The sequence below is a fragment of the Diaporthe citri genome (genome assembly GCF_014595645.1).
Source record: "Diaporthe citri strain NFHF-8-4 chromosome Unknown scaffold_5, whole genome shotgun sequence".
Classification (NCBI taxonomy): Eukaryota; Fungi; Ascomycota; class Sordariomycetes; order Diaporthales; family Diaporthaceae; genus Diaporthe; species Diaporthe citri.
Window position 1 is genome coordinate 2065405 of NW_025064850.1, and position 20413 is coordinate 2085817.

The 20413-nt window shown below is 55.8% G+C and overlaps 6 protein-coding genes across 6 annotated transcripts; 3 read left to right on the forward strand and 3 right to left on the reverse strand.

The window, feature by feature from the left end:
• Positions 1-3339: 3339 nt before the first annotated feature.
• INS49_011238 (uncharacterized protein) lies at positions 3340-5343 on the forward strand (the record flags this gene model as incomplete). Its single annotated transcript, XM_043171957.1, has 1 exon — positions 3340-5343. One exon carries the CDS (start codon positions 3340-3342, stop codon positions 5341-5343), a length of 2004 nt encoding a protein of 667 aa, XP_043023702.1.
• A 2049-nt stretch (positions 5344-7392) lies between these two features.
• INS49_011239 (uncharacterized protein) lies at positions 7393-9873 on the reverse strand (the record flags this gene model as incomplete). The annotated part of the gene is made up of 3 exons (XM_043171958.1): positions 7393-9015; positions 9133-9304; positions 9359-9873. The coding sequence occupies 3 exons, from the start codon at positions 9871-9873 to the stop codon at positions 7393-7395; spliced, it is 2310 nt and encodes a 769-aa protein (XP_043023703.1).
• Positions 9874-11305: 1432 nt separating this feature from the next.
• Positions 11306-12354, forward strand: INS49_011240 (uncharacterized protein; the record flags this gene model as incomplete). Its single annotated transcript, XM_043171959.1, has 2 exons — positions 11306-11410; positions 11626-12354. 2 exons carry the CDS (start codon positions 11306-11308, stop codon positions 12352-12354), a joined length of 834 nt encoding a protein of 277 aa, XP_043023704.1.
• Positions 12355-12806: 452 nt separating this feature from the next.
• INS49_011241 (uncharacterized protein) lies at positions 12807-16142 on the reverse strand (the record flags this gene model as incomplete). The annotated part of the gene is made up of 6 exons (XM_043171960.1): positions 12807-12974; positions 13028-14988; positions 15045-15720; positions 15782-15828; positions 15886-15899; positions 15991-16142. 6 exons carry the CDS (start codon positions 16140-16142, stop codon positions 12807-12809), a joined length of 3018 nt encoding a protein of 1005 aa, XP_043023705.1.
• Positions 16143-17190: 1048 nt separating this feature from the next.
• On the forward strand, positions 17191-18313 carry INS49_011242 (uncharacterized protein; the record flags this gene model as incomplete). Its single annotated transcript, XM_043171961.1, has 2 exons — positions 17191-17415; positions 17492-18313. The coding sequence occupies 2 exons, from the start codon at positions 17191-17193 to the stop codon at positions 18311-18313; spliced, it is 1047 nt and encodes a 348-aa protein (XP_043023706.1).
• An 831-nt stretch (positions 18314-19144) lies between these two features.
• Positions 19145-20018, reverse strand: INS49_011243 (uncharacterized protein; the record flags this gene model as incomplete). Its single annotated transcript, XM_043171962.1, has 4 exons — positions 19145-19367; positions 19481-19536; positions 19580-19606; positions 19764-20018. The coding sequence occupies 4 exons, from the start codon at positions 20016-20018 to the stop codon at positions 19145-19147; spliced, it is 561 nt and encodes a 186-aa protein (XP_043023707.1).
• Positions 20019-20413: the final 395 nt, after the last annotated feature.

A 20413-nucleotide genomic window follows, 5' to 3' on the forward strand; every position in this document is an offset into this window, starting at 1 on the left:
GTACGTGGTGGACTATGTGGTATCTACGTGATAAATATGTACCACTGGCATTGAGAAATGGAGGTGCGACTCAGGGCGGGCTTGAGCATCTGTGATGCATCTGCGATGCAAGGGGGGTCCTCACAGCAAGAACGAGCAAGGAGAACAGGCGATGGTGGATGATGCACGGTAATAATGGCTGCCTACGAGTGCTTGATCCTAATGCACCCCAGCATTGTTGCCGAGGAGAGAAATGATGGCTTGTTCCTCAGCTGAGTCCCACGCCCATTCTGTGGGGGGTCAGAGCAGCTGGGCAGGCTGGGCTGGGCAGCCTCATTTTCGAATGACATCAGCCTCCAATTGCCCAAACTGGGAAGGGGCCGAGGAAGGGAATCTCTCATGCCACCACTACCGCGACACTACCCTGACTGCCACCACCACCACCACCACCACCACCACCACCGTACCGTACCGTGCCTTCACCACCATCACACCACCCCCGAACAGACCCAGTCGACGTTCGGGCCTCACCTCGATGCACATCACATTACCATGACTACATGCAGCATATGACACTCATTAGCGACACCTCTCGTCCGCATGGGCACCAGCTCGATTGGGACGGGCCTAGCTGTCCCTACCTAGAGGCTAACGCCGTGGCTCGCGGACCGAGAGCTATCGGCTCTCTCTCGCTCCTGCGGGCCATCTGTGCAAAGGGACGCACCATTTGGTCCGCAAGCCACCATTGCGTTGCGTTCCAAGCATCCTGCGCATCCATTCCATCCCATGGGGACAGCCGTCGACCAGCGCCAGCCCGGCGAAGATCATGGTCCGGCCTGGCTGCCCTCGCAGCTGGCAGCCTGGGGCCATCACGGTGGAATTGCTGGAATTGCTGGAATTGCCCATCCTCATCCCCCATTCCCATCCAAACCACCCCCTCGCCTACTCGCACGTGCCAGCACCAGGACCAGCAACCAGGACGGCCGTTGTCATGTGCGCAGTTCCACAGTCCACAGTCCGCAGTGCGCTGCCCGTCCTTGTACCACCCGTGGCCCCACAGCTCAACCAGCTGCCACGGCGATCAAGCCCTCATCCCGTCGGAATATAGCGACGACGACGTTGAGAGTTCTAGTGCTGGGGGTTACGGTTCCTACCTAGGTATGCCCCGTGCCTGTGCCTGTGCCTGTGCCTGTGCCTGCTGGCCCGCCCCCTGCTTCCCCATCCTATCCCTCTGCTTCTTCCCGCCCAAGCCCCAGGTTCCTGGATCTGAGGTTGAAATGTGGTTAGCCCCGGCAGGGTACGTCGCGGGCAAGGCGACCAAGAGAGTTACATCTCGGCTGGGGTCCCTTCAGGTCGGTGGGGACCGGGGGGTGTGCGCGCATTGACGACGCAGTATTTCATTTTCCAATGCCCCCCCTCCCCCCACCACGTCCTGCCCTGATCCGCTGGCTGCCCGGCCCTGCCTTTGCCAGCGCCCTTTGCCAGCCTGGCTGCCCTGGCTCCCCTGGCTTCCCTGGCACCCGTGGTTTTCCCTGGTGCTTGGGCCCGGGTCGTCATTTACTAATCAGAATCCAATACACGCCGCATCCACAAACACAGGCACGCATCCTGTAACCGGACCAGACGAACAAGGCACGTACCGCCTAGCTCGGACCACTGGGCGGTGGGCGGGTGGGCTGGTACCACCCAAAGGTACCGCATCGTGCCCAGACAGTGCCGTATGCTGCGCTGCGGCGCCCATACAGTACTCTCCGGTACGCCCGTGGTACGCTCGGCACGAGGCATGTACAGTACAGGTCAATCCAGACTGGACTGACTGGATCGAGGCCATTCCCTTGCTCATCAGCCTGTCCTTTCCTGTCGCTACGCAATGCAATGCAATGCCATGCATGCACTCTCCTGCACTCCCTTTCCTCCTCCTCCATCCTGACTGATACTCTCCATTTCGCCTTCGTGCTTGACTGACTTTTTTTTTTCTTTGCCTTCGTACCTGTTCGACTCCTTTCCTTTCCTTTCCGCCCTTACCTTGGGCTCCATCCGCTTAGCTCGCCTTACCGAACTTCTTATAACCCACGGATACCTCATCCACTCATTCCACCTGTGTCGCTCTCTTTGACTGAATTTCCTCTTTTTCCCTCCTCACCTCGGCTGCCTGTCTCCTAGAGCGGTTTCAGCACCGACTGTACACCTAGTTTACCAAGACAGCACCCACGGATACTTGATACGCCTCCGCTGCCCTCGCCTTACCTTATCCGGGCATCCTCACGCCTGACCCAACCCATCGCTCCTTGGTCTGAAGTGTGCCGGTCCGTCCGCATGTGTACGAGTGACTCTGTGTTACTCTGAACATCGCTTCCGTTCGGTCTGCAAGCTGCCTCCTTCATCTCACCAGGGGCCCCGACACAAGAATCCCGTCCGTACTCCCGTGGCTACTTCCATCCCGTGGGTATAGCCAACTTCGCCTCAAACCGCCCTGCCTTGACCCCTAGGAGCACTCAGGGGCAGTCACCCTCATTGCACGGGCAGTTGCCTTGCACACCAAAAACTTAAAGCCTCCTGCCCTCAAAGGTTGGTTGGCTTGAGTCGCGACAGGACCAGCGCTTCGTTCCGTCCGGGCTCGGTTTCCTGCTCTTTGTTCCGCACGCTCCCGCAGCCATACCAACACTGCTTCTGTTACAAGCCGAACGAGGCCCGCCCGGTTCCTCGCCCCTTCCTCCCTGCCGATAATTACATCGCCCTCTCTGCAAACAGACAATTTGTCTTCGCTCGTGGGCCACGTTGCTTCCCTGGACGCTTCAAAAGATCGTGAACATTGCGCCTCTTGCGTTGTGGTACTTACAAACGACGGCGACTAAGTCAAGCTGCGAATAGCGATCGCCATATACTCGACTCTTCTTTTTTGCGAAACACTGCAGGTCAGTAAATAGCCTCCCGCTTGTCCTCTCTCCTCACTTCTACTTGGAGAACACAACGCCATTCTACTCCTCGACGATCATAGCCTGCCTGCAGGTTTCCACGGTACGAGAGGGCACTCCTGCGGCCATCCGCTGCATGAGATCTCATTAGTCTGGCAACCAAAGCTCCTCCGTCCACAAACCTTTTGCAATAGAAACTGTTGGACTGACCGGTGTGCTACTGCTTCTACAGCCAGATTTTTCTGACCAAGGCCTGCACTGTAATTTTCGTCCTCGATATTCCTCTTGTCTTCCCGTCGATCTCCCGAGGCGGACATCTGATCAGACTCCGCGACTCGCTTATCATCACTGACACCAGGTCTGCCGCTGTGTGATTCTTGATTCCGGTGTCAACCCCCTGAACTCAGTGACAAGACCAGCTGGACTGGGGAAGGCAGTAGGAAACATGGCCGACCAAGGCGCCGGCGGGCACATATCGCAACACTCGAGATCAGAATCTCAGAATGAGACAGCGCCAGCAGAGAGATTAGTGGACACGATAAGTACGACATCGACCGATCCGGAAGACCATGTACTACAGCACCCACGATCAGAGTCCGAGACGTCCCAAACGTCAAATACATCGGCGTCCTCGGCACCGTCAGTGGTCTCGTGCCCATTGATACCGTCCGAGAATATCCCGGCTCGTCAGTTGGCTCCCGCGAGGACGCCCGAACCAAGGAATCAGATTTCTCATCCACCTCGACCGCTCGAACCACCTGTCACCAAGGCGACGCTGAGCGAGTTGGACGTAAGCAAGATCATACACAACCCCAAACTCCGACACGACATCAACTTTGATCCGGAACTTCACTTTCGACCGAATTTGGACGGAGACAAAGGGCGAAGAAAGCAGGAAAAGGCAAACCAGTTCTGGACGACGCTTCGTGACCAACTCACTTCCTTTGTGGTGGACAGAGAAACATTTAGAAGGGAGTACCCCGCTGGGACCGACTGGTGCTTGCCAATTCTACTGAAGTCCGTCAAGGAGATTATACAGACGCTCGTACCACAACGAGACCGCGAATTTCTCCACGAGGGTTTCAATGTGGAGCTTCTCATGCAACAGTTCAATCAGGGTATGGCAGATTTGGAAAAGGTTGCCTCCTGGTTGTCCGGTGTCCTCAAGCTTCACTGCGCCCCCATGCGTGATGAGTGGGTGGATGAGATGTACAGCGAACTCTCCAATGGCAACCGCAACAACGACATGGCCGAGCTCGTGAAGGGCATGCGAAGTCTGCTCAGCGTCCTAGAGGCGATGAAGTTGGACGTCGCCAATCACCAGATACGGTGCCTCAGGCCGATGCTGATCGAAGACACTGTACACTTTGAGCAGCGATTCTTCTACAAAAAGATCGCCGCGAATAGGCTGGACATCAGTGGGGCACGGCTGTGGTACGCGGAGGCGTTGCGGTCAAACTCGGGAGTGCCTCAGGACACACGGAGCTTTGGCGAGACGGCTGCATTCTTTGCGGCTCTGGCCAAGTTGATCCTACCCTCGACAGCCAAGGAGACCATCCCAAACACCTTTCTGTTCGACGAGGAGCGGATAATCAAGCTCCGTTCCGACATGCTTGACGCTATCAACCTAGAGGTCTGCATGAGGCTTTATGATGATCTGGATCGCGTATCGAGGATCACTTCTGTCACACCGTCCTTTGTCCCACCTCCAACCTCTGTTCCATCGTATGTGGTAGATGAAGAATCCAGCACGCACAGCAACAGGAACTCGGGCGACTTCAGCTTCCTCAACACACCTCCATCTCGCCCTTCCAGCCTGACCCTCTCCGCCTGCGGCTCCACGACCTCATCGCCCCGGAGCTCTGGCTACATCACCCTCCAGCCGCCCACCTCAGCCGATACCGCCGAGTCAAAAACCGACAAGGACAACACCGTGTACGACTCGCTTGTTGCCCTGCTGAACACGGCCCCACAGAACCAAAGACCGCAACAGCGCTGGCAAGGCCTGGTCCCTTCCATTGCGATACAGATTTTCCGCTACACGAACGCTCCACAAGACTTCCTGCCCCGATTTGAGGCCAAACTCGCCCAGCATCTTTGCGAGATGAACAGCGATCTGTATCATGCTGTCGAGGCTGCTTTCCAGCGCAGGATCATGAGATCACTTAGCGGGCGTGTGAAAGACTTCAGGAGCCTGAGCGGCGTTGCACTCTTCTCTGTTGCCACTGGTGGGCGTATGGGAGGCTCGGGATCCGCACGAGGCGAAGACGGCGGTTGCGATTCTTCAATGACTTCCGAGGCCGGACAGATGTCGAGGGAAGAGGGAGCCCTACAGGAGCTCGTAGAGGACATGGCCGTACGGTTGGCCCACCTGGGCATTCTGCACTGGAGAGTTTGGGCTCAGCTGGCCTATCTGGAAGAAGACCCGGACGAGATGGACATCGAGTGAGGTGACCACCGGCCCAAGAGGAGAACGACGCTGGGATCTCGGGTCCTCCGCCTCGGCCAAAACGAACTCAGAGCCGACATTTTCCCCGGAAACACTCGAACACCCGTGAAACCGACCTATACGACGACTTTAATCACCCCAGTGCCTATCTTGGAGAATGAAGGGAATCATTTCATGTTCAGGTGTCACCAGCTGCTAATTTCCTTTTTTCGGCTCCCAATACCCCAGCATTGTAATATCTGCATTTATAAGCTTGCATATCGAGTTGGCAGCCAGTCGCGTCGTGGGTAGTAGAAAGGAGCAGGAACAGCGATGTCGAGAATACGGCGTTTTGGGGGCCACGAGCGGTTATCTGCATTTCAAAGTTTTCCGGAGTGTCAGCACATCGCGCGGGGTTTTCTGTTATTGTTGTTTTTGGACTTTACATGGGACAACTTTCTGCTTGTGCTTGGCTGCGTGGCATCGCAGGACAAAAAAGGCGCCTGTCCACGTTTTATTTAGAAGAGGCTCTGTTCGCACTATTACTACTTGACTCGGCCCAGCCTGCCCATCCAGCTTGGAGAACATATTATTTCGCGGCTGGGGGAGGTGGATGGTATATCACAGGAAACTATCACCAGACCCGCAACAGAGAAAGACGGGAATCAAATTATTTTGGAAAAAAGAAAACTGGTCGTCTCAAGCTCGCCGGCCGATGTTCAGTGTGGCTGCTCTCCCTTGTGTCTCAGTTTCCGGGCCGTCTGTGAAAGTGTGATGACCACCACGCCGACCAACTGCACGGCAGGTGGGATCACAGACGAGGCAGTCCGGCCCAACGACACCCACCCGCCGAACCAAGGGCCGAGTCGAGGCCCGCGGTCGAATCCGCGGCCAGATCAGTGCCAGAGCCTGGCAGGCTAACTCACAGGAGGGCAAGTCAGAAGAAACTTTGCCCAACTTTTCTGTGTTTCTAGGCTGAGACGACACCTGCCGGAATTCTCGACGTCCTGAGCCAGGGGGCAGGCGGGAGGGTGTCCCAAGGCAGCTTATACATGTTTGTGTAAGTCAGTCATGTGGTTAGTCAGTCCATGAAGTAGGTGCATGGGTGTGCCCCGGCATTTTGGGCGCGCAACTCCAAACATGGGCGGCTGAAGATTCAGCCCCGTACAGTAGCATTCCGGCCGCTGGCCATGCCCCCTTGGGGGGGGGGGTCTCGCCTTCCCCGGTGGGATGCGACGTTCTGGTTTTGTCCAGGGGACCGGAGACCACACACACACACACACACACACACACACACACACACACGGCGGTGATTCGGCTCGTTGGGGTTTTGGGTTTGCCTTGGGTATGGTGACTGCAAATTGATGCGTGGCTGTCGTATTTGGGCACAGCGCAGGGATTGGGAATACGGGAGGATGTGAAAGGTGAAGAGGCTCGAGCATGGAATCACATATTGGGGGCCAGGGCCGCCAGGAGTGTGCTTGAACGTGCAAGTTATTGGCATCTATCTCATCAGCCTGGGGCAGTTTTGGCTTTCAATGCTACTCTGCCCTGGCCTGGGCTCGTTGTCTCTGCTGCGTACCGAGGAGGTACTGGGTCGGGACATATACTGTACCTGTTATACCTGATTGCCCGTCCAATGATCGACAACAACGAAACCCCAAGGTATTCTTGCACCAGTGCCGCGGAGAAGCGGTCGACGCAGCAGGATTAAGGTTCTGTGGCTAGTGTGTTCCAGGGGGTACAAGTTGAGGCTGAAGGGCTGAGAGAGTGTTCCAGATCCAGCGGCATGTTCAGCTGCAGCTCTTAGTGTACCTCCCCGTCGGGGAATCAAGTCCCAGCTGGTGACGCAGGCGTGGAGGTCACCACACGTTGTAGAGTTTATATGAGAATTCGGAATCACCATCCGGGGAAAAAGGTAAAGGAAGGGGAGCGCTTCTTGATATCGTCGTCGACTATTCACTCTCGATCATCTTGAGCCACTTCTACACATGCACTGATTTCATCGCGAGGCGGGAAGGGCTAATGATATCGGATTGATTCTAGGTCGTACATGAAATTTTTTGCTCTCTAGATGTCAGTCATCTGTTCCTCATCTTCAGGTGTGCCAGAGAATGACCCAGTAACGCCATCCAGCGAGTTGAGTCCATCAAATCCCCGTCGACAGCTGTTGCTGTCAACCGCGTTCACACGTGCTGCGTCCAGTTGTCCCTCCAGGAAAGTCGCAATTTTGACATCCCTCAACTGCGTCCTCAGTTTGTGCAACAACGCATCAGCAACCGCCTTCTTGACCTCGGGAGGCGACTGCTCGGGCACCATGCAGAGGCAAAATGCGTCCCTTGCTCCAGGTATCATTCGCTTCATGCAGCGTGCTGCTTGTTCGCAGACGTGTTCCAAGACTGCTTCCATGAACAATTTGCAGGTGCCGCATGCATAGCTTGATACTCCGATGACTGGGAATGCTTGGTTCGCGCGCCGTGGTCTGGCTATCCAGTGTTGCGCAAGGACGCATTCGCAATGCACTCTGGGGCGGCCCAAGTTCATTTGCAAGTGGTGCTGCGACAGTTCCGATGTGTCCGCAAGCTCTGAGAGGATATCGAATCCCTTCTGAGCACGTGTGTCAGTGTTGGCAGAAGCTTCTTTCTTCCAATACTCGCGGATGATTTCGATCACGTCCGTCTTGTCGATCTGGTGGTTGTCCTTATCGGAGATAAAGCTGATGTGCACGGGTTTCTCGTCGCTCTCGCTGTCAGCCTTGCCAACTGTGAAGGCTTCTATAACCCCATGCGCCTCGTTCTGTCGGCGCATGACAGCGTCGAGTCTGAAGCAACCCTCTAGCATATCCCTCACTTGTGTGTTGTCGACTGCAACGAAGACTGACGAGAATCTTGGGGGCCTGGCTGGGTCGCTGTTCAAGGCCTGATAGATATCTCCCTCATCTTCGCCTTCTACATCTTCCACATCCATTCGATCTTCCGGCACACGTCCTTGGCCACCATTCGTGGGTGGTGCTGGAGTGTCGGGATCCTCTGCGAGTAGGTGAAGGGCACATGCGACGGTCCAAGGACACTTCATCAGTTCGTTCCATGTAATTTGTGCGCTGTACAGTGCCATAGAACACCATGTGATCTCCACCCTTGTGTCCAGTTCGTCCAAAACATGTCCATTGTGGGTTTCACCAATTTCGACCCACAAGGAAAACATGTGTACAAGGTGTTCCAGAGCCTTCCTGGATGAGTGGATCATCAACGCCATTGTGTAAAAGTAGGAAGTGATGTTCTCTGTGGTTTGGCCCTGCTCGAGCGTCTCCTGTGCTGCCTCCAATGCATCGTGTGGATCTGCGTCGACCCTGGTCGGCGTCCCGCCTGTTGCCAGCCAGAGATCAGATACACGGTCGCAGATCTGGCTGAGTTCGTCGAGGCTGACTTGTGCTGGAGTCGCATCTATGGCGCAATCGGAAAACCACTTCTCGTGCTGATCCTCCAGCTTGTTCAGTTCTGGTGCGAGAAATGTTCCTCCGACTTGACTCCAGAGACAGAACCGCAAAGGATGTACGGTATATAATGCGTACTCAATAGTGTGGAGCGCAAATAGGATCCGAGGATGTTCCTTTTGTATCTGAGCCGAGTGTTCGCGATAGAAGTCGATCGTAGACTGAAGCTTTTCTGAGTGTCCGGTCCATTTCGGCATTGCCTAAACGCCGCGATCGGTATCCAAGGCGATTCTCGCCTCGTGCCGAAAAAGAGGAAACCTGGAAGCAGAGAGATACTCTCCGATTCTGCTACGAATCATAAGCGGGTGGTGCAGTACCTCGGTGTCTTCGTCCGGCGTCATCTTCCAGTTGTCTGCGATGATGCTGTGCAACCTGATGAGATGTTCTTGGGCATGAGTTGTCCATCTGTGACTGGGCCAGTCGCTGCACAGTTCTGGAATCGCCTGGAGAAGAATATGGGTGTAGAGCTCTGGACACATGTAGAATACTCTATGCCACTTTGTTAGTTTCACTCCAAGTCTTACAGCATGGATGGACACTTACTTTTCAGGCCGTTCCCCTTCACTCGTACCCGTCTCTAGAGGGATACGACTGCTGTCATCATGGGCCACCGCCAAGAGAATTTCGTTTTGGAAAACGTCTGCAGAAATAGCAATCGTCTCACCGGGCTTCCGTAGCAGGCCTCTACAAAGACTTGTCAACGCCCTGACTTTGGTGCTGGTGCTCTGGTCTGAACAATCATTCGGGGAGTTTTCCTTGCGGCACTTGCTCTGAAGATAGGCCAGAGTCGCGGAAGCTGCTATGATGCTTCTGTTGTGTGTGTCTGGATACTGGCTTGTTGCACCGCTAGTAGTGGGTTCAGGGGCGGCTGACGACGCGTATCTGGGCGGCCAGGGTCTGCCTGAGGCATGCTGGCCGTTTTTCGGATCTGCTGTTGGACACGATCCTTGTTGAAGTTCTTCCGCGTCTGCGTTGCTGCTTGAGGACGGGACGGTCCTGTCGGGCACGTGCGGAGGTGGTTCTGGCATGCTGCTGGATTGGGCTGTCGATTCGGGCATGATGGAGGTTGGCATCAACGACGCTGGAAGTTTTGGCTGCGACTTTTGTGCGCTACTGGCTGGTTGATTTCGTGACCAGAAGTTTTCGGCGGTTGGTTGGGTGTAGCCTGGGAGGCAAGCGGACGGTCACTTCGATGTGTGAGAAAGCGAAACTGCTGCAAGGCGACCGTAAGCAGGCTGGCTGTGACTGACCATGGCTCTTGGAAGGGAGGTAATGTCCTGGACAATGGACTCTTCAGACGGGAACATTTGAGCAACTGGCATTTCTCGGCCGCTGCTAATCATTCCATCTCATTCAGGCCCAATGGTCTCAGGTTCACCTAGCAGTCTAGGTCATACAGCCACCTCCTACCTGGTATCCGGAGAGTGTCCATTATCTCAGCAGCGCTTCCGTGTCCTGATTCTGCCATTTCGATTTCCAACTTATTTCAATCCACTCTTTCAAGTGCAAGGGCCTCCTGACTGTCAGGAACACCTTTCTTTCTTGGCTCTGCAGTTTGGATCGATACTGTTGACAACATCTTACATGCACAATGCGCTGGATTTTCTCTTACAAACGTGCACTTACAGTGACGAGCGCGACTACCGAAACTCCATTCGTTGTGATTCTAAGTTTGCCTTGTCAAATTGGACGGGGACCTTCCGAAGTGCTTGAATGAAGCGGCATAAGGGATGAGACTTGCGCTGTGACTTATCCAAACCAGCTTACTACACTTTTTTTTTTTTTTTTTTTGGATCAGGTCTCACGGTATGCCTTTGCAATATTATATTTCTTGTAAATCATGCAGGTTCAAGAGCCTTGTGACAGACATGTCGAGCAGTGAAACTTGGATTCTACAAGGTATATTTCTATCACCTGCATGTATACCGGGCTGATCCCGTCAAAATTCACTAATTGTCATGAATGTTTGACATACACATAAGTTGTCGGTATCATTGAGGATCCTTTGTAGTAGACCCCTTACAAGGTCTCCACCATTCCACCAATCCACCGCATCGCTCACATTCTGCTGAAACGGACAGCAACAGGTGGTGAAACTGATGAGAGATCCTAGGCCATCAATCAGGTCTGACAAAGCGAATGACAATTTTAAAAAGACTCACTTCTTCTGCATGTTGGACTTCATGTCGCATGGTCGGCATGTATGCCCGACCAAGACAATCATCGGAAGGGGGGCGTGGCTTTAGTGTCCCGCCCCGCTCTGCGAAATCGACGACGGGGATGTGAGGGAGCAGCATTGTATGTATGCTCATGCGCCTCAGGTCACAAAAAAAAGGACACCGCAAGACATTATACTTTTGAGGCAGTGTGTACCGTAGCACTCTCAGCCCAACCCCGATTTTATCCACACTACTACCTACTTGCTAAGATTTACCCCAGACTCTGAACTCTGCAGCCCTCCATCCCGCCAGGGTGTCGATCGGCACAAGCATGACCGAGACAGAGATGAAGGTCGATGCCGTCAGAGCCAAGGCTCTCGTCTCACAGCTGCAAGAAGTGCGGCTCAGGATTGCGAACGTGGCCAAGGGCCGGAATGTAAGTTTCCATGTGCGTGCAGCACACTCATTTGCACTGCAACCTCGAGGCACCCAGTTCTCGTCTCACCTTGTGTGCGTGGTGCCGTTGCCGCGGCGCCTGAGGGCCTGCGTTGCCGGACCGGGGGTCGGACCCGATGCGGTTGGAACGGACAGGAAGAACCGGAGGAAGCGTTGTCATGTGAAGACGTCAAAGAGGCTGACGCCCACTCGCAGGTCAGGCTGGTGGCGGTGTCGAAGCTGAAGCCGGCCAACGACATCCTCGCCCTCCACCGGGAGCCCACGAGCCAGCTGCACTTCGGCGAGAACTACGCCCAGGAGCTGGGCCAGAAGGCGGAGCTGCTGCCGCGGTCCATCCGGTGGCACTTCATCGGGGGCCTGCAGTCGACGCACTGCAAGACCCTGGCCAAGATCCCCAACCTGTTTGCCGTGTCGAGCGTCGACGGCGCAAAGAAGGCCCAGCTGCTCAACAAGGCCCGCGGGGAGCTCATCGCCTCCTCCTCCTCCGCCGAGGGGGACGCCGCCCCGGTCTCCAGGCTCAACGTCCACGTGCAGGTGAACACTTCAGGCGAGGAGAGCAAGTCGGGCGTCGCCCCGGGCGCCGACGTCGTGGCCCTGTCCAGGCTCGTCCTGGCCGAGTGCCCGCACCTGAACCTGCTGGGCTTCATGACCATCGGCGCCATCGCCCGCAGCGTCGCCACCACGCCCGAGAACGAGAACGAGGACTTCGTGCGCCTGAGGGAGCAGCGCGACCTCGTCGCTGCCGAGCTCGCGGACCTGCTGGCCGCCAGGGGGGACGGCGGCGAGGCCCAGCCGCTGGAGCTGAGCATGGGCATGAGCGAGGACTTCGAGGGCGCCATCGCCCTGGGCAGCGGCGAGGTCAGGGTCGGCAGCACCATCTTCGGGACGAGGGGCCCCAAGTCGGAGGCCAAGATCCTGGTGTGAGGGATGCCCAGGCGGATTGAGATGATTGGGATATGGGTCAAGTTCGGTAGTGAAGAACTCGGGCAGGCCGGAGCATCACAGGCAGGCAGCCACGGGATACCAAACAAAGGCTTCGATCACAGGATCATGAAACTAAATGCATCAAGAATGGTCAAGGCGTTGCTGAGATTAGACAATCGCCGCAAGCGACGGGCACTTTGCAATTAAATTTGTCAAATACCAAGACGTTGGCTTCGTCCGCGTCGGTGGATACAGCTGGGAAGGGCCAAATCCAGGCCGCCGCACCCATCGACGCCACCACCGTCTCAGTCAAGAAGTGGAATGGAAAGTACCTTGCCGATGCTGTCCAAGAACGCCCTATGCTCGCTCGATTGTGGTGTACTCCACGTAATTCAACATGTTGCCCACACGGCAATGTGCCATTATATACTGCTTCCCAATCCCTTGGACTTTCATTCCAGCACCATGATGTTAGAAAACGAATCAGATATTTCTCTTGGCGTTGGTCCGAGATGCGACTCCGGTAGAGTCGAGACTCCGGCCGCAATCCTCTCCTCCATCATTTTCAACATCACCTGGGGTACACTCTCATCGGTAGCTCGGATTGTGAGACGGACCATCTGTGGTACAGGTTAGCTCTGTTCATGAAGGCGGTACACGCAGAGACTCTTACCTGTGTGCTGTAATTGGGCTCCAGCCTCATCAGACACCCAAACTTGCCGCCTTCCGATGTATGCAGCACACTCGCGCCGACAAAATTCTTCCTATTAGGGTCGACACCCTCAAGGATACCCCACCTGAAGCCAGACACGACCGAGCGCACCGAGCCTTCAGTCATCTCTCTGTCGCGGCTGCCAGGAGCCAATCCGACAATCTTCTGGGCCTCCCTTGGAGCCCCACCGATCTGCTTCCACCTCTTGAAGAAGTCTTCTCCGGTAAGCTCTGCAGGGTCCATGAATTTGTGAGGGGTGACAGGCAGCTTCAAGGTCAGAGCCTGTAGCGCTCCGGCGAGGTAACTGATCCGCATGGTGGGGCTCTTCGAGAACATCCTCTTCGCCTCAAACATGATGACCTGTTGACACTGATTGCCTTGGGTGATGGTGGTATCGGGAAGGCCCTTGATGTCCCATGTCAAGTTGCCCTTGTCGCTCTCGTCCAGGTCTAAAGTCGTGGTAAATGAGCTCATGATTGTAGGGGTCTTGTTCATGAAGTACATTATGAGACAAGCCATCTGGCCTCGGTACTCGGATCGAACGCCGATCTGGATCTGGCCGTCTTCGAACAAGATGCCGTCGGCTTTAAGCAGCAACCGGTTGAAGCCCTTCTCCCATCCGGGCGACAAGTGAGCCGCACTGGCCAGATTTGGTGGTTTCGTCTTGGGTTCCGCGGAGCCAAGATTCGCCATGTCAAGCCCAGCAAGGTCACTGGCGGCCTTGTGGCCGTTGGTGCCATTCGTTCCGTTGGTAAGTCCGTTGCCGTTAGCTTGAGACTGCGTGCTGAAAGTCCTCTTGAGCCCTGGGTTCTTAGCCATGTTAAGCTCCTGGGCGTCAGAATTTGCGCTCTTCCCGCCAACAACCCAGGTGCGCTTATCACTAGTATTCGCATGCTTCTGGTGCAGGCGAGACAGAAGAGCTGACTGCCTCTCTGGGAACGGAGGCATCTCATCGCAGACAGTTCGCAGGAGGTCGTCCGTTGGGAGGGTGGCTAGAGTGAGATACTCGCATGCTCGCTGCTGGAGTTCCGAGTCGAGCGTATGGCTGTAGATATCGAAGACGTGGAGAAGTTGAGGTTTGATCTCGGGGAAGAGATTGACGTATTTGACGAAACAGGACAATATCATGGCGCGTGTGCTAGAAGAGCAGGCGGGCAACTTGCCATGCAGTCCTAAGAACTGCTCGATAGGGCTGCAGCCCTTGTCCTCGGCAATGAGATGCCCGAATTCCCCTAGGATGTATGCCCCTATCTTGACGAGCGTCTCGTGACAGTGATCTTGCTTGATGTATTGCAAGGCGTTCTTTGCCGCATAGACTTGCAGTTCCTCGTTGTTTGTAACGATCTGGATGACACGCTGCCATACTTCGTCGCTGACATGATCACCAGCCATGGCAATCAGTCTCAGCGAGATGTCGACATACCACTGCACATCTGTTGCATACTTTTCTGTCAAAATAGCGATTTTGAGTACCATTTCTTCCCGGATGGCAAAGTCGGCGTTCTGCAGATAGTGTAGCAGCTCTGCAACAATCGGTTGTGCGTTGGAAGCATCGCACATGCTGTAAAGCAGGTCGAGCCCCTTCCGCCGGACACTGATGTCTCGATCCTTGAGCGAACCAATAATGATGTCCTGGTGCTGCTTGATGGGGTCTAATGTGTCTGCTCGTGCTGCAAGATGCGTCATTGCCTCTAGACCGAGGTACCGAACATTAGTCTCCCTCGACTGAATGAATTTACCAAGCCTTTGGGATATTTGCCGCATCAGGGCTTGTTCGGTTTCTAAGTGGATGACCAGGTCGATGGCTTCAAACAAGACCGCGTTCTGCGCGTTGTTTTGCTGGACATTTTTGTTGGTCTCCAGCGCCAGATCCAAGATCTTCTGGCAAGACATTCTGATCATTTCCCGCACATGGCTATCATCTGCGCAGACTGTTAATTTCCGTTCCAGCGAGGGCTGACGGGATCAGAGTGCAAACCTGAAGGTGGGAAGTACTGAAGCAGCCTGAGAAGCTTCACCTGGATCCAAGGACAAGGCACCTTGTAGTAAAGGTAGTCGGCAGCGTAGTCTCCGTCAACCACTATTCTCTTCAACCGGGCAGCAGCCTTCGCGTAGGCTCCTCTGTACTGGTCCAGGTTGTCTTGCGCCAACGCCATGACAAGAGACGTGACGGACAACGCAACCCCTAGATCCAAGTCGTCCATCAGAGAGATGATTCGCTCAGCCCACTGCGGTTGGATGATATCGGGGTATTTCCTGTACAGTCGGAGAAGAGTAAGTGCGGCCTTTTTCTTGACAAATGATTTAGATGTCCTGCGCCTGCCGTCAGCTCCGGTCACAAATACGGGCAGTGGTGAATCGTACGGTGATATCAACAGCCGATGTACCTCGCCGCTCAAAGCCTCTCCCATCTCCCTTCCACCAACATTGGCTATCGCGTGCAGGGCCAGGCAGTTGAATAGTTCGTTGTGGTCAAGTAGGTCCTTCCTGATGCTGTTGACGACCAGGTGAAGCAGCTCGTGCTTCTCGTGGAGGAAGAGGGTCATGGCGAGGTACCCGATCTGCTTCTCGGAGTACTTGTTGGCTGAGATGAGGTTGACTGCCTCGAGATGGCCAAAGTCAACATTCCAACCGAGGATGTATATATATAAGAGCTGCGCCCGACCGTCAGCCGTTTCTCTTGCACAATACGGGGATATCCTTTCCAGCGCGCACCTTGCAAACATATTTCTTCTTGTGGTACCCGCTCAGGTTTCCATCTGCTTCGAGTTAGCCGAGTGATCGCGTGGGATTTTTCGTTGACGGCAGGGATCGCAAACCTTTGAACTTTTGCCTGTATACAACATTCGTAGTCAGCAAGATACTGGGACGTGGAAAGGGGTTGTCTCGCGACCAGCGCCGCGTCGAGCCGCGTGCGTGCTCACCGGATATTGGCCAGTTCCTTGTTGATGCGCTTTTCCTCAAGCTCACGGGCTCTCGCATTCCTCAAATCTGCGATAAATTGCACGAGCCCGCGCATGTTCGAGTTGTTGCTACTTGACCGGCCCAGGAAGCCGGAGGCCGTGGAGGAGGACATCTTGGATGTTGAGGGTCGTGATTCTTCGAAATCGTCTCGTCGTGATAGTCAGAGTGAGAGAACGGAGAGGTCTTCGAATCAAACCAGGGTGTCAAATTGGACAGTCAGGCCGATGCGTGTTGGACGCGAGAGCCGAATTACCCATGAGGGCCCGCGACGGCAATGCAGGAGGGCAGGGGGTTGATGCTCAGGTGGTTGTGGACTCAGAAGACGGCCGGCATGATGGAGAAGGTTTGTAGGGTATCCGTGTCCGCGATTGAATGGGGAGCGTCGCAGTGGGATTCGATTCGAATGAACGAGACGGGGGAGGCTTGATGCGATGTCCTCAATGTCAAAAGGGGATGGATCGATGGTCGGGCTCGACGGTGGAGTTATGCGGGCCGTCTCGAGGTTCGGCTTTGGGATCCTTTTACTCACTGCACCGCTGCCGCGCTGCACCACGCACCTGCTTGCCGGCTTGCTTAGCCAAGCACAGACCCTTGAACGCGACCTGCAGCTTGCTGTCTTGGAACCCTGCTGGGGACTTCCATGCTCTGGATGAGGCGTCAGTCAGCCCGGAGTTTGTCTTGGACTCGAAGCGGGCAATTCATGTGCGATTCCCTCCAAGCAATACCGAGTGGTGTGAATCAACGTTGTGCAAGACCATCATTCAGGCAAAAAGAGCATGTGTCTACGCAGGCTCGAGACTCGTACTAGATCGATAGCGTTTTGTCTTGCTGCCTCGGTCCACTCTTTTACATAGAGTTGATCTAGATGAGCTATCGTCTGCTGGACCAAGACTATGGGCACAATTCGACTATTCCACGGACAAGTTGGAGGTACCATACGGTGCATTAGGCATGGATGAATTGTGTCTTGACAACTCAATTGGACGTGCAGCAACCTATGACAGTAATCCCTGAGATTGACAAAGTGCCAAAAGGTAATGGTGCCTAAGTAGAGTGCATGACGTCTTGAGCTTCTACCGTTTGCTCCCCAACCCCACCATGCAGCAGCAGCAGCCAGCTCCAAACCCTTCCTGCAACAACAACAATGTCAATACCCAAAGATGACACCGGTCCTGCCAAGAGTCCGCGCAACTCAACTCCCAGGAGTGGTTGCTTGGACACGTCGAAGCTTCGCCTCGCAGACCCCGGGATCTCCTGTCTTTGAGGTCTTCAACAGGCGATCGAAATGGCTGCAGAAGGAGAGGGCTGCAGCTGATGTCGAGGGGAGCCGGCAGGCCGACTACCTCAAGGACGAGGTGGCCATCAGGCTCTGCGAGCGACTCCTGGTAGGTTGCACCAGACACCCCAAGACCTGTAGCTGCCAGGCCCCAGTTCGCTGACTTCGTCATGCTCCTGCCGCAGGATATCAAGCGGCACTTCCCTCGCGCCCTCGACCTCGGCGCGAATACCTGCAGCGTCGCCCGCGCCCTCACCCGCGAGAATCCGGACCCGGACCCGGCGAAGCCCACCTCCCCGCCGCTCGCAGAGCGCATCAGCGAGCTGGTCGCCGCCGACTCGTCGCACTCGCAGCTGTACCGCGACGCGGACCTGCCCTTCAACGATCACCTGGCCATCACGCGGCAGGTCCTGGACGACGAGGAGAGCCTGCCGTTCGAGCCGGCGTCCTTCGACCTGGTTCTGAGCAGCCTCAGCCTGCACTGGATCAACGACCTCCCCGGCGTGCTCTCGCAGATCAACCACGTCCTCAAGCCGGACTGCCCCTTCATGGGCGCCATGCTCGGCGGGGACACGCTCTTCGAGCTGCGGACGTCGCTGCAGCTGGCCGAGCAGGACCGCAGGGGCGGCATGTCCCCCCGCGTGTCCCCGCTCGCTGACGTGCGGGACGTCGGCGGCCTGCTGCAGAAGGCCGGCTTCAAGATGCTGACCGTCGACGTGGACGACATCATCGTCGACTACCCCAGCACCTTCGAGCTAATGCAGGACCTGCAGCTCATGGGCGAGGGCAACGCCGTCCTGGGCCGGGAGCCGGGAGCCATCGGCAGGGACGTCCTCCTCGCGAACGAGGCGATCTACCGTGAGCTCCACGGGAACGAGAATGGGACGATACCTGCGACCTTCAGGATAATCTACATGATTGGGTGGCACGACTCTCCTAATCAGGCTGAGCCTCTCGCTCGGGGCAGTGCGGAGATCAACCTCAAGGACATACTTGAGAAAAAATAATACGGCCAACGAGTGGTATGCTAAGCACGTCGTTGTACTTTGGTCTGCAGGAAAGCATATGGCTTGAAGATCCAGTTCATTTCATGAGACGAGGACCAGAAGGGAAGTGGGAGGCCGGCCAGACAAACGGACAAAGAATCGCCTCGCCAGTCCAGGTGTTTTTCAGGGCAATTACACATCCAGGCATGCCACCGATGCGTATTCTGTGTGTTACCTACGGACAAAGCTTGGTGGGCTCACTTCTGAAGCCTCAATACTTCTTTATAATACGTACATTATTGGCATCAAGGCTAACCGGTCAACGCTTTACCATGAGCCTTGGTTGTCCACAGGCGTGCTGCAGCCATGCTACCTCAAACTGAGCGCCCCTGCTTGGTACGGAGTTCATCGACGCTGGAATGGATTGATACTGGCACTAGTGATGTTGGTGATTTGGGTGCTGTCGTGCTCGTCCTTGCAAGCTTCCCAGCTGTGGACATCGGCGAGCTTGGTGTTCGCTATTGCAAGCCACCTAGGTAGTTGTGGGTGTCAACCATTATCAACGAAGATTCGGTCGGTACTCGAAGGCTGGGTTGTTCTCATCAAAAAGCAAAGCATCTCTCTTGGGCGCGCACATGATGGTGGATCTCAGATTGTCAGATGCCGTCGGATGTGGATCTCACGACAATGTAGTCTGCCAGGACAAAGCCTTTGCGTGTCTCTAGAATATGCATTGCTCCCCTCGATAACGTGCGCTGTTCAGGCACGAAGACGATGTTCCCTCGTCGGTCTGTACGAAGCCGTCAGCTTCGAGGCAGCCTTTCCCTGCTGTAGTAAACCATGTAACCATCTTTACACCCTCCGCCAGTCCGTCATCGTGCGTCCTATGCATCCAAGCCCAGCCACATCGACCACCTTCTCGTGCCAGCTCAGCAGAACACTCATACCCGCGCCCGCGGACTCGTTCGCCGCGCCCGGTCGGCCACCGACCTGGCTGAACCCCGTGGCCTGGGGTGTGACTCTGGTGGGGGTCCGGGGAGCGCTACCTCCGGATGTCGATGCCATGCCCTTGTACCTGGTCGAAGGACAAGATGCCCAAGGTCAGCTCACCGCTCCACGTGGGACTCTCGTGTGTTGAAGGGGACATGTTGTAGAAGTCGGCACTTCCGAATGGGGACCACCACGTACAGGTACTTCATGAGCACATCCAACAGCTCGCTACCGCCGTCGCCCTGGTATATGCGCTGGAGCATGCGTCATCTCGCTCGCCTTGATCGACTGGAGGACCTCAACGACGGTCTGCAGGTGTGCGTCCTATGACAATCACGCGTCAGCAACAAAAGAGATCCTCATCCTGTCCCAAACGGCGGCCGTCCCCACACGGGGGGCGGCGTCCCCTTTCCCAAGGAGCCCACTCCGACCAGACGTTCGGGGAAGGAGGACCAGGCGGGATCCTCAGGGCTCGTCGTACCTTTGCCAGTTCGTTCCCGTTGTACACCGGCATCTCCAGGCAGCCCCTCAGCGCGCCCTCCGCGTCCCCGCCGCGCAGCAGCTGTCTAACCTGCCCCGCGAGCGAGCGCACCTCGGCCTCGCCGATTTCGGGCAGGGGTGGGTGCAGGGTCGAGGTGTCGAAGTTGACGGACGAGTCCTCTTGTAGCGCGTCGATGTCGATGGTGCGCCAGGCGTCGCTGAGCGACGCGGACGTGTGTTGCTGGATGATGGACATGGTTGCGAGGCGGGCGGTGATGGTGTTGAGGGGTCACCGTAGGGGCGAGGAGCCGGACGTCGAAAGGAGCTGGCTTCGGCCACTGGGATCACGCTGGAGACACCGCAGGTCTGTCTGGTGTGGCCAATTGTTTGTCGTCTGTTTGAGTGAGGTGAGTGAGATGCTGTCGTGGCGGTCTTTTGGATGGAATTCAGATGTGAGCTTAGTTACTGTACGCACGTACGTACGTTGCTGCGATGCACTACCTACCTAGGCACCGTTACTGTGGTAGGTGCCATGTGGAGGGAGGCGTCACCAACCGGCTTAACCAATGTGGGGCAGGCAACCCACCCCTCCTCCCCCTTTACCAGAACCCGAACTCAATCACGCCCGCGACCCATGTCCTGAGCAGGTCA